The 13,000-nt window shown below is 40.3% G+C and overlaps 1 protein-coding gene across 5 annotated transcripts in view; it reads right to left on the bottom strand.

The window, feature by feature from the left end:
* The window catches only part of LOC123958726 (transcription initiation factor TFIID subunit 4), an 81,732-nt gene that overhangs the window by 35,376 nt on the left and 33,356 nt on the right, over window positions 1–13,000 (bottom strand). For 4 of the 5 annotated variants that reach the window (XM_046032288.1, XM_046032290.1, XM_046032289.1 and 1 more), the window contains exons 10-12: window positions 10,310–10,440; window positions 6,215–6,340; window positions 1,701–1,757 (exon numbers count right to left, since the gene is read on the bottom strand). In XM_046032288.1, coding sequence (XP_045888244.1) covers window positions 1,701–1,757; window positions 6,215–6,340; window positions 10,310–10,440 — 314 coding nt within the window. Of the gene's footprint in view, window positions 1–1,700; window positions 1,758–6,214; window positions 6,341–7,988; window positions 8,103–10,309; window positions 10,441–13,000 lie in introns of those variants that run through there. The other variant, XM_046032292.1, reaches the window with a different exon arrangement.

Genomic DNA, 13,000 nt, shown 5'->3' with positions numbered 1-13,000 from the left:
GGGGGGGCTCTAGCTAGCGGGAGAAAACATTACATAAAGTAACAATTTCTAAACCACCTTCTTAAAATTCCAGATGAAAATGAAAATGTGCATACGTGCACGCGGCTTCTCCTCACGAGGCACTAATCTGGCCGTATCCAGATGACGAGCGGACTGCCACTTAACAGGGAGGAGATCCACTTTGATCACATGGCCCCTGGGGCAAACCTATCGCGCTGCCTATTACACTGCTTCATTTGCATATGTGGGGCTTATGGGTAGGCTGAGATCTAGTGTGAATGTTCTAAACTGCAGCAGGGCTCAATGTTGCTAGAAAGAAATGTCCCGGAGAGACACAGAGAAAAGACAGAGCGCTGCTAGTAGCCAGAGGTGAGAGAAGTTGGCTTGTCACTTGAAGGTCACAAGTTCAACACCACAGACTGGCAGAGAGAAAATCCTAAAAAAGAAATACTTTGGCCCAATAACAATTTAAATTTGCCCTTGAGCAGGGGATTTACAATTACCCCTATATGTAAATGGCTGAGTGACCAACATTAAAAGATAGTGGTCCCACTGGGGAGCTGTCAGGTGGAATTCTGTGAAAGAATAAATTAGGGTTAGTGTTAGTGAGAAAAGTGCATACAAGCTCAGTAAAGTTTACCCGAATGAATAAATCGCTTTTTTTAAAAGAGCAAATGACTTAAAAGAAACCACGTCTGCTCCTTAACTTCTACATCAATAACAACAACTACAACAGGTGAACAGTGCTTGTTTTATCCTTCTGCCTATTCAGACTACTCTATGGAAGCTCCACACAATCCTCTTGATCCTTGTTAGTGAGCCAAGGACTGAAAGCACCCGGTGAAGTTTTTCCGGAGTAAACAAAGAAAAAAACAAATACAAACTTCCGCTGTGACAGAACTATTTCGTCTGCGTAAACAACATTAACCAACCACTAAAAGAAGAGTGGTCTACTTTTCGAGTTCCACTGGGAATTTTTCCATACACAAGACCTGCACTTAAAATGAGGAGGATATAGCATCGCTCTGCCAACAGAAGTGCACTACATCAGTAAAACATTTCCCAATTTGTTACACTATGTGTTATGCCATGGCCTATTACTTGAAGAAGGAAATAACTCTTTTTAATCCTTTGTAGTAGTAAAAGTTAATGTAGAGCATGGATTGGTACATCTGAAACCCTCATTCACCATTCACTTTCTTTTCTGTTTTATGTTCTTACTGAACTATTGTTGCAGTTTGACTGTCTTCCAAAGAGAAAAGACAAAAACATGTTTTTTTTTGCTCTCTTTCAAGTCATAACGTAGTAAGTAGGTTGAGAGACAGATGTTATAGTTTTGTGTTACAACAAAATGGCATTAACAAATATTATTAACAAAAAGTTGAGAAAAGGAATGCAGAATAAACCTACAAAAGCTATGACAGTTATGACTGTATGTCCTTCCCAAATTTCAAACTGGTGAAAGATGAAGAGGCTGAAATAGACGGGGGAAAAAAGAAAAAGAAGGGGGTGGAGGAAGTGGAGGGTCTCTTTAGTGCACAGAAAATAATGTTCCACACATGGGCATCAATCGACGCGAATAATTCCTCAAACTTTTTTAAGTCCGACTTTAAATGGCATTACATATGTAGTGAGGCATGAAAAATTAATACGCTGGAGTCGGGGAAATGTCAAGGGTAATGATCTCCGCAGCAGCTTACCTCCTTAGCTTTCTGTTTCAGTCGAGCTTGCTCTGGGTCCTCTTGCCTGGAGCGACTCTGTGGAGTAAAGCGGGGGAAAAACACAGGTTAACAGCTGGTTTAAGGAGCCCACCCCCCCTCGCTACTCATCTGTTGCTGCTGCAGCAAAAATAGTGCAAAATGGGAACAGGATACAGAGGTGTCAAGGACATCGTATTTGAATTCAGAGAAGTGCAATGGAGCGCCCCCCGGGGGGCGGTGGCCTTTAAACCCGCTCCAAATCCAGCCCTAAATAAGCCGCTGGAGGGGGATTCTAATCAAAAGAGGTTATTAAAAATTCTGCACGAGCCAGCACACACACACACACACACACACCCACACACACACACACACACACACAGGGCAAAGGATGTTGGTGAGTATCAGTGGCAGTGGCTGCGTGTGTGTCATTGTGAGCCAGTGTGGCAATCCATTGCTCTGTGTGTGTGTGTGTGTGCGCGCGCGCGCGTGCATGTGTGTGTGCATGAGTGCGTGTGTGTGTGTGTGTGTGTCCCTGGCGTAACAACACAGCACTTCTATTTTAATCAGCAGCCAAGATCTGGGTGAATGTACTTGTCCCTGGGAATCCTTCACCACAGGCCCAAATGTACACGTACGGCTGACCACTGCGGGCAATACGGCCAGATTATGGTACTGCACACTAACCGAGTGCTGTTATTTTGTGGATCTGGATACAAAACCCCAATTATTTCTCGCAAACATAAATTTCCCGTATTGTCCAATATGTCTTTTGGCAAATATTCTACAGCATCAGTCCACATTTCAAAAGGCCTACAATGTCGGCCTATACAATAAAATCATAAAATGTCCCTTGAATATATATTATTACAATACACTCTGTACATCATAGAATATTAATCTATTTTGATTTTATACTTAATTTCTCCTTCCAATGCCAAATCACTCAGAGTGAGTGCTGGGCATCCCTCCAAAGCAGGCCTCAACCTTCTACCTCCCTTTCTCCCCTTCCTCTCCTCATCTTTTCTGCCTTATGGATGGAAAGCTGCTCCTCCTAGCCTCCACGCTAATTGGCTTTAAATATATCAGGCAGTTCACGTACTGGTCGGTATCTCAACTAAGTCTAATGTGCTTGCCCTCCGGTCGGCCCGAGCATCCCTCTAGACTTGAGTCATATTTTAAATGGACAGAATGGAGGGGAGGGCTTGTTGTGAAAGAAGGAGGTGAGAAGACGGGGGTGGAGGGGATTATTTTAGTGGGCTTCTTATTCAAGAGGTCAAATTAGTGAGAGAGGCAGGCGGCTAGGGAGGTGGGTGGCGGAGGGGTGGAGGAGTGGGAGGGGTTGGTACAGATGGACTGTTTACAAAGGGCAGCGGTGCCACTGGCATGCTTTACATCTCCTCTGTCAGCTGCCCTGGTTTTCCCACTTACAGGAGAGAACAGAGGGGAAAAGGGGAGAAGAGGACTGGGTAGTAAGCGCAGACAAGCTCTGTGGAGTTTGGCAGAGTAGAGTGTACTGTATGTAAATAATAAAGAGAAATCCCACACCCCAAAATGGTGCTCTACAGTACATAATCAATCTGCAATGTTGATCATATCCCAGGAGTTATATTTTGATGGTGTATTTTTTTTACCTTGAGTAGTTTTTTCGACACATACTTCTTAAACCCCTACAGGGTTGTACTTGTTGCATTTAGCTGTGAGTTGTATGTGGAAAGAGTGAAACTAACTCCATATGAATATCCTATCAATAAATTCTCCCAGATATTAAGTCCAGTGGGTGAAACTTCTATTGCATTAATCGCGGATACATTTATTCATCAATGTGGTTTATCTCATCTGCTTTACATCAAGCTTCATTTTATCTGTTTTTAAACACGAGCGCAGTAGTGTTGTACGTCGCGAAGAAGTCAGATGAGCCACTTATGCAAGATGTCTTCTGGCTCCATAACATTATGGAGTACAGATGAAAAAGAGCCTTCTGGCTAAACCTAGCATATTTACGTCATTGACGTTCATTATTTTGTGCACTGTCCCTTGTAAATCAATAAATTGAACTGAATTGAAGTTTTGAGGTGTATGATGTATTCAGTGACGTATTTCTCTCTGTATAATGGTTGAACGTTGGTCGTGACATTTAGAGCTTGGGCATTTATCATTGGAACTAAGAAAAATACAACAACAAAACAGTGTTTAAGTGTTTAATGATGGATTTTCCCTATTTCCTGCCTGCAGGGATCACAGTGAGGGTTTGTTATACAACAGGTGTGATAAATATGCCTGTGTCCACATAATAATATAGAAAAAAATACTACTGTAGTATTTTATCAGGCAGTGTGGTGGTGTAATATATCGTAAAATCATTAGGCAAATATTTGCTTTCCAAATGTCTCCTTCAACTGAAACACCATGGCAACAAGGGCCAAAAAGCCATAGACATGGCTCTGAGGTGAAGTCAAACTATCCTCAACACTGCTCATGCAATCCAAATAGCCCCGAGGTAAGCCCTTCCAACAACAACTTGGCTAAATTTGCAAAAGTTCTTCAGTAATCCTATTAACGAAGACAACTGTTCTCAGAAGATTACACTGTTCAACCATGTAGAACTGGGCACTGACAAGAGGACATAAAAGCATCATGATTATTTTTTTTAACAACACACTTCACAGTTTCAGGAGGTGTGTTGCTAAAAAAAATGCAATGGCCATGTCTTTTTTCACAACCAGGAGTGAGGCTATCTGGTCTCTCTTCAAAGAAAAAACAGACAGGTCATAAGGTTTGGTGGCCAGAATTCATCAGCTAGAGGATTTTCTAATATCCTGCATGGCAGGACTGAAGCGTAATAATGCAATTAAGACGGTGAGGTGTGCTGCAATGAGAATCTTTACTGTGGGACATTGGCTCCATTCAAAATTAATTAAATTAACCTAGCTTTCTGCTAATGTTGTACTGCGGGGCATTTTCATTTGCAAAAGATTCTCTCTCTTTTTTTTTTTTTGGGGGGGGGGGGGGGGGGGGGGGGGGGGTGTCAGTGGTATCTTTCCAAATTTGAAGACTTTTTTTTTGTGCAACAGTGTTCAATCTATCGACTGGATGAAAGTGACATCTACACTCTGTAGGGATACACCTTCTAAATTAGCAAGGATTCACACAAACTGTACTTCTTCCTAAAGAACTATACCAGCGATTGAATTTTATTTGCACTGTGTAACGGAAATGTCACAATTGTACAAATATTTTCACCTACTGTAGCCTAATAAAACAGCTAATATTATGTCCTGTGACCTACCCTTGAGTACTTCTGGACTATCAGTAAATGAAACCTAATACAGTGAGCTGAGAGAATAAATAACAATGGACGGAAAAACGCTTGTGACATGGAGCCAATAAAAAGAAACTCTACATGTTTTAAGGTTTGTTGATTAATATTAGATATAACGCTTGCTCTATTCCAGATGGTTAAAATTATGTTCTGCCTTCGCAATGTAGGTGTTAGCAGCTGGTAACTGCTGAAATAATGGCTTAGGAATTAGGTTTCTCTTTACTAAATATATACTAATTACAGGCCCATAAATTAACCTTTACCACCATTCAAGATTCAGGAAAAAACAATGCCTGTAGTTATGATTGTGTTTGAAATTGATTGTGTGACAGCTAAAATGAAGTGCACACTACTGCGCAAAAGCCAGTTTCTCTCCATGTTCAACAAACTTGTGTAAATGATGCATGTGTTGATTCATTGATGTTTTTTTCTATGTAGTGTTTTGAAAAAGGAAATTATGTCTAATTTTGCTTAAAGTTACAATCTGTGACATCTGCAATTTTATTATTATCTTTGGTACTAAACGGTTATTGCCGTAGTGAATTTGTTTCTAAAGACCATCTCTACATCAAGCAGTGCAGCCAGTATTATGAGGCATAAAGTTTAAAGCAATATCTTTTCCTGTTTTTGGAAAAATGTAAAACTTCCTGTGTGCACAGTGCAATATTCTTGGTACTTTGAACCAGATGTTTAGAACAGCATATGTAAAAGCCATATACAATGTATTTTTAGATGGACTGACAGAACAATCACATGCTGGCCTCTCTGACACAATGAGAAATCTGTACTCTCTTTTTTTAACTGATGCCCTGTTTCACCTGAGCTTTCAAGGCTAGTGATAGAGGGATGTTTTGCAGTTTGTACATGGGGTGGGTGAGTGTGTGTTGGCTGCATGGTGCATGGGGTTTGCATAGTGTAAGAGGTCCCCCCTACCCCCACCCTCGCTGTGTCCGGGGAGGAAGAGCCAGGACAGAGGAGCCCTGGGGCCAGGAGCCTGGGAGGACACAGGGAGGTCACTTCATCCACTGGTGTCACACTCTAATTCATCTGTCAGGGCCTGCGCAGGAGCAACATGCACGCACATACACACAGCAGTACACAAAAACACACTGTTGCATGGGGACATAAGAGCCCTCTCTCTCTCACACTCACACACACACTCACATAGTAGGATGGTGAGGTGACAGTAACTTACTTTAGCGGCTTTCAACAGGATCTCTCTCTCCTGCTCGTCCTTCCTCTGCTTCTCGATTCTCTCCAGCTGCTCGAAGAAGCGGAGCTGAGAGCGAACGTCTGCAGACTGCTCATAGCACTCATCATCCTGACATGGAGACAGAGAGTTGAAAAAGGCTTTCAGTCCCATCAGTGGCTGCTTCTGATGCTTTGGGCACACATTTCAGAACTTTAGGGCAGTCCATCTATACGTACTAAATGATCTCGAAACAAAAAAATAAATTACATCATCTACTATGAAACATTTATTTCAACCAAAGCTCGAGTATTGACAGAAAATTGCAGCTTAAGAGAGAACAAGTTAGGTAAAATGAGTCATGTACTCTCCAGCAATCTCCTAATTATTTGGCTACAATAGGTAGAGTCATGTTGTACTGAACAGTAGATGAATAATCAGTTCTGATAAGATTGTTGTTAAGTCTGCAATTAATGATTATTTTCATTATCAATTGCTCCTTGTTATTGTTTGATTAAATATTTATGTGTCAGAAAATTTTGAATACTACCCAGCACAATTTGTCAGAAGTCTTCAAATCACTTCTTTCGTATTGCCAACAGTCCAAAACCGGAAGATAATTTTAAATGATGTAGCAAAGCAGCAAATCAGAACTTAAATTATTAAATATTATATAACTATAACAGCAGCTTTTTGATTAGAAAAATTAAATACATTTTCTGTCTCTCATAGATCAATCAACTACTTGTTACAGCACTACTCAGTGAATTTAAGTAAACAGGTCACTTTCGGAAGTAGCTACTGAGATACTGTACAAGGAGGCACAACATGAGACAGAGAGGAGAGAAAGCCAGACAGGTACAGAGCAAATTGACAAAATAAAAGATGTGTGTGACCATAATTAGGTGTGCTTGAGATGATGCGTGGCTCAGTCCTCATTATAAGTGAAGAGTGATAATAAATAATTGTGCTTATTATGTGAGAAGATTTGAGAAGGTGATAACAAGCACGAGCCTTCTGCTATTTCCATGTTTTACGTGACTCGTGAAGACTTTGTAAAAATGAAATCTATTTTTCTGACACCAGATTAAGGAGACACTTTGTCCATGTGTGATTTATTGTATGCATTGACTGGCATTGTGGTGCAAGTGCTCCTTGCCACAGCACAGCTGTCACTTCAGGCCAACCTGATTAAACGCAGCATTGTTAAAAATTTGATGATTCATCTCCCATACAAAAAGATATATAATGGACTACCATCACTATTAAAAGCTATGATTAAAATCATTGATTACTTTAAATCAGGCGTATGACAAAGACCTTCATCATAAATGCACATTTGGTTGAATCAACCTTAAGCTCATCTGGAACACCACCAGTCTGATCACAACAACCGACTTGAACACACTGACTTCTTTTTATTTACAGACAACGCTTCTCTTTGCATATGGCGCATCACCTCCCACTTGGGAAATGGAAAGGCAAGTGTAAAAACAACTTTTGTAGGTCATCAAAAGTTAATAGGATAATTGCTTATTTCACATGTTTGTGTGTGTTTGTCTGCGTGTATCCTATGCAGCTCCGTTCTCCTCTTGCACTTGATTTCTATATCAAGTGTCTGTTTCCATGAGTGGGTGAGAGAAGCTGGGTGGCACAGAGCACAAAGACACATCAGAGGAGGCTCATCGCCAGCACCCCCCTCACCCCCTCTCTCTCTCATCCAGCGTTCCTCCTCTTTGTTCCAGCGCTGAGCCTGCACTCTTGCCGTAGCTCCTGCCGCCCGGTTGCTGTTTAAGGCCGCTTTGTCTTTTGGTCTTTTGTCCTCTTTTCTTTTTTTTTTCCGCTGATGTCAACAGAGTGGCTTCACAGAGCTTCATGTCTCTCTCACACACACCTCATTTACAAAACCACAAAAAAGGAAAAGAACGAAGGAATAGAAGAAGCACAAAACAAGATGGGGACAGCTGTAGCGATGCTGTTCCTCCCTCCTCCTCTTCTTCCCTTCTTGGTGTCAGGAAAAACACATTTTCAAAGTTCTCCCCCAGTTCTCCCAACAATGCCAAGATTTAGGCTTGTAGTCGAGATGGATTTGCGCTTTAATGTACACCAATTAAATGTGGTTATATAGTTATAACAAGGACTACAAGAGATAAAGTCACCAATAAAGAAGGTGCGCAGGTGAACGCAGACGAGCACTTAGAAGTTTCTTTCATACCTCAAGTTTTGGCTGACTGACTGAAAAGTCTGAGCTCTCCTGTTTATCAACTTCAGGGTGAAAAATATATCCCATATTAACTTATATGTGTTTTTGTTTGTGGTACACCTGCATTGTTGTCTGACTTTATGTGTGAGACAGATAAAAGTGCATTTGTGTGCATGCCACTGTGTGTTAGATTTGAGTTTGTGTGTTTAAATATGTGTGTGCTCAAATGTCCTGATGAAGTTTTTTCCCAGTTTGAGTGATTTAATGTCTGTTTTCTGTATATTTTCCCTACAAAATGGCTTGTACATCATTTGTGTGAACGGCTGCTTGGATACATGCCACCCATTTTCACAGTAACAGAGGTTCAAGAAAATTGTTTGACTTCATATGGCTTGTTTGCCCCACAGATCAGTGCACGTCATTGTCCTCTGTTGTTAACCCAAATACAACGGCAGCTTCAGTGTGTCGTGACAATGCTCAAATAAATAGGGCGTCATTTGGATTTTATCAATTACATTACTGATTAATGATACTTATTTGTCAATACTCTCAACAATACTTTCTACGATTCGAAATAGAAACATAAAACACAATGTATTGTTGGTGTTGTTTTCCCAAAATTAATAATTACAGAGTTGTTCCATAGGCAAATTAGAATTAACAACATGACAATTCGAACACAATATTTTCGTATTGTATAGGGAATCAAAAATTGGAAAATTTCAAAACAAATGTTATTTTGTTATTCATTTATGAATCCAACATACAAAAAACTGAAATAATGGCTTGCTTTTTGTACTTCGATTTTATGCCCAGGAAATGAAAAAACTAATTTAATGTGCTCGATATGTGTGACCAGGAAGTTATTGACTTCTTTGTGTGTTGCACTTGAAAAACGTGCAGCAAATACACTTGGCCGATGTCAGTACCTGATTTAATGCAATGAATATGAACTTGAACTTTACTTTCCAAAATGTAAACCAATTTAAAATGCGGCTCACGTTGCTGCCCCACAATCTAGCTCACTGTATCCATGGCAACATTATACTGTTTCATGTAACAGTGACCTCTTCACACAAGTGACGACTTTTAACATTTTTCAAGTTTTTTGTTGAAAAAAACAACATATTGATGTTCCAACTCATGCTCATTACATTGAATCAGGTAGTGCTAAGGGTATTTGCTGCAAAGTTAGGCTGTCAAGAGCAACTCACAAAGAAGTAAGTCACAAAATCCATTTCAGTCTGTGGCACGTTTTTTCATTTCATTTATTTCTGACTTGAGCATAAAACAAATGATGCACTGATTCTGCGATCACACCAGATTTCGCTCCTCATTTTTTTCAATGAGCAAAGTGAGGCCAACATGTTCACTTTGTGCACTCATCGCATCGCATTTCAATCTGACTGAACTCTGACCTACAAAATCACGAGGCTCCCAATGTCCAGCCAGTTATATAGAGGGTTGGATTAACCTCACCTTCTGATTCAGGCAATACAAAGCGCTTTATAATTTTTGCATCTCATTCACCCACTGACACTCACGCACACTGATGGAGGCAGAGCTGCCACATAACGCGCTGGCCTGACCATCAGGTCTCGCTTAGGGACACTTCGACGTGTGGACAGGAAACTGCTGGAGGCAAGGCACAGCCTACTGTGCTTAAAATGAACTAAAATAATTTATAATTCTCCCAGTGTCAGCTGTATATTAGCTACTAGGCTAAGCAGCTTTAAAAATGTGGCAGGGAATTTGAAAGTTGCTGTATCTGGAGTGCAGTGAGTAAGAAGGCACTGAATTACTTAAACAGAGATGTTATTAGCTCTGCACATCTCTACCTTGTGGGTGTGTCTGTATGTGTGTGTGTGTGTGGTTATGTGTGTTTGCATCAATCCTACCTTACAGGAGTCCAGTCGGTGCTGTGCGATAGTAGAAACCTTTTCTACCACAGTACGGAGTCGTGACTGCGTGGCGTGTGAGATGAATGTCACCGCCTCCATAGGGACCTCCGTGACTCCAAACTTCTTTGCTGTGAAGGATACACACACACACACACACACACACACACACACACACACACACACACACATTTAGAACAAGATGAAACTTTTGCAATCAGTACATCATTAATATCATTTTAACACCGCTTTATCATACGACAGATACAGTTAGAACTTTTGCACGTTGTAATTAAACCCAGATTTATCATTCACCTCATTGACTCTGTTGCAATTAAAATTTTGATCCTCCACTTTACCATTGGGGGTTTAACAAAATAACCTTTATACTCACTTTTAATTTACTAAAGGGATAAACTGGTCAAAATTGTTTTTCGCTTGCCATTTTGAGAAAAACAACAGCTAAGCACCTAGAAGGTAACTGTTTCACTACAAAAACACATCCAACTAAACAGCTCATAAAAACACACCAGCAGAGGACCACGACCTTCATTCAGTACCTCCACTATACATTACACACATTACACACACATTCACACAGACCAACTGTCTGGATTAGTACGTGCAATTAACTCCCAGAAATAGGACTCATCACGCATTTAAAAGTTAATTTGTTTCACAGTCTTAGTGCAAATTCCAGAGTGGCTTTACTAGCTTAGCTCCTTCAAGTGTGTAAACGACATTGACCATCTCTTTTTGTAGGAGAAGGATAATTTAGTTTCCTTGGAGCAAAACTCATCTTAAGTCATAACAAAAGAGAGGAGGACAGACTTTGGTAGGGTTGCTATCTCTTTCCAACTTCCTCTTAAATTATTCCATTACCATAATTTTCTCTCTGGCACCCTTTTAAGTAAACCACACCAATTATTTAAATCAGCTGAACAATACACTCCTTACCCGCTCAAGCTTTGAAATGGATGGAGCGAGCTCTGTTAGCCTTATAATTACAGTGGCAATACATGTGACAAAGTCACAAGGTCAAAGAAAAACACTAACAGGCTTTTGCTTCCCAAAAAATAAGATCTTTCAGGGACATTAATATTTCAGAGAACGTTTAAGACACTTAGCCAGAGAGACACATTTCTCTGAGCAAAAACAACTGCTCAACCGCTTCAACGTGAACTGAGACAATGCACAATTATTCACCTAGAAAAAAACGGCCTACAATACAAACTAAAAACAGACTAATGAGCTGGATGGCTTCAATATTTTAATTTCTACATGAAACACATAAAACAGGAATAACCTGCACCACAGATTGTAACATCTCCAATCAGGTGGACATTTAGCCATCGCTCTGGGGATGTCAGTCAGTGGGTCATGTGGGTCCACCACTTTGATTCAGACTGAATTATCTCAGTCAACTATTGGATGGAATATCATCAAATTTGGTGCAGATATCCATTCTTATGCTGCAGCTGTCTGCTTGTCACTTGCAACACAATGGCCAACATAAAGAAATCCAATAGAGAGACACAATCTGCATTAAGGCCTGGTAAATTGAATATCTATTTAGTATAGAACTGAATGGTATCCATAGCAACAAGGATCCCACTCAAAAAGTAGCTGGCAGTGAATATGGAAAAGGTCCTTAATGACCCATCTATACTAGTTTATATTTATAAAATCTTCTATCCTCAAATGCATAATAACCCACGATCCTGAGCTACCTCAATTGTCCTGAATTGTCCTTTCTAGTCATTCCGACCTCTCAAAGCACATTAAACTACATTACACCCCATTCACACACATTCATACACTGATAAGCAGCAGGTGCCAACTGCTCACCAGAAACAGAAACTTCATACTCATTAATTCACAATTTGGGGTGAACTGCACTTGGAGCAGCCGCTCCCCCTCACCTGAAGTGAGAAAACACCTTTTCTGGTAGGGAATCCTGGTCACTTGACTCCGCTGCACATCAGGAACAGAAGTCAAGGTCATTGAAAGCAAGGACCACACGCATCTTTAACGTGCATTATGTGATGCCAAATATTAAGAATATAGCTTTTGCTCATAACACACAGGGAACAAGTGGCTCACAACCTCTGGACACCATGCGACCGTAGCCGAGGAGCTGAATATGGTCATGAGCTTTTAACAGATATACAAAACACACACTGACCTTGTTTGCAAAGTGTAATGTCCCCTTTGATGATTAGTGATAGGTTAAAAGTTAGAGTAGTGTTCTGTGACCTGGAGTATCTCCTTTCAACCACCCTGACATAGGCATCCCTGAGCAGTTTGATTCCTCCTCCAGTCAAAATAGGGACCAAAAACCATTTGCCAATGCAATATTCCTGACATCCATGCAATATTTAACATGCGTCAACTTTGACGGCGTAACAATATCCAGAGACTTTTGCATTCCTAAAGTGTGAAATGTTTTGTTTTTATTTTTTGATATTCTATATTTACTGTTTTTTTATTTTAAAAAAATGAAAATCATGCAGTAGAGCAGTAAAGGGGGAAATGAAAAGTAGAAAATAAATTGTTGGGGCACATTTTTTATTGTTCTAATGCTAGTGTGATCTAACAGCGGATGTAGCATAAAAATTCCACAGCATGGTGAAAAACAAGGTAAACTGTATTCAGAGCTGCTTGCCATAGCAATTTGATTATTTAGTGGCA

This window comes from Micropterus dolomieu, linkage group LG20 (genome assembly GCF_021292245.1).
Source record: "Micropterus dolomieu isolate WLL.071019.BEF.003 ecotype Adirondacks linkage group LG20, ASM2129224v1, whole genome shotgun sequence".
Taxonomy (NCBI): Eukaryota; Metazoa; Chordata; class Actinopteri; order Centrarchiformes; family Centrarchidae; genus Micropterus; species Micropterus dolomieu.
The sequence above is the reverse complement of the archived record's forward strand: the minus strand, read 5'-3'. Positions and strand labels throughout refer to the sequence as shown.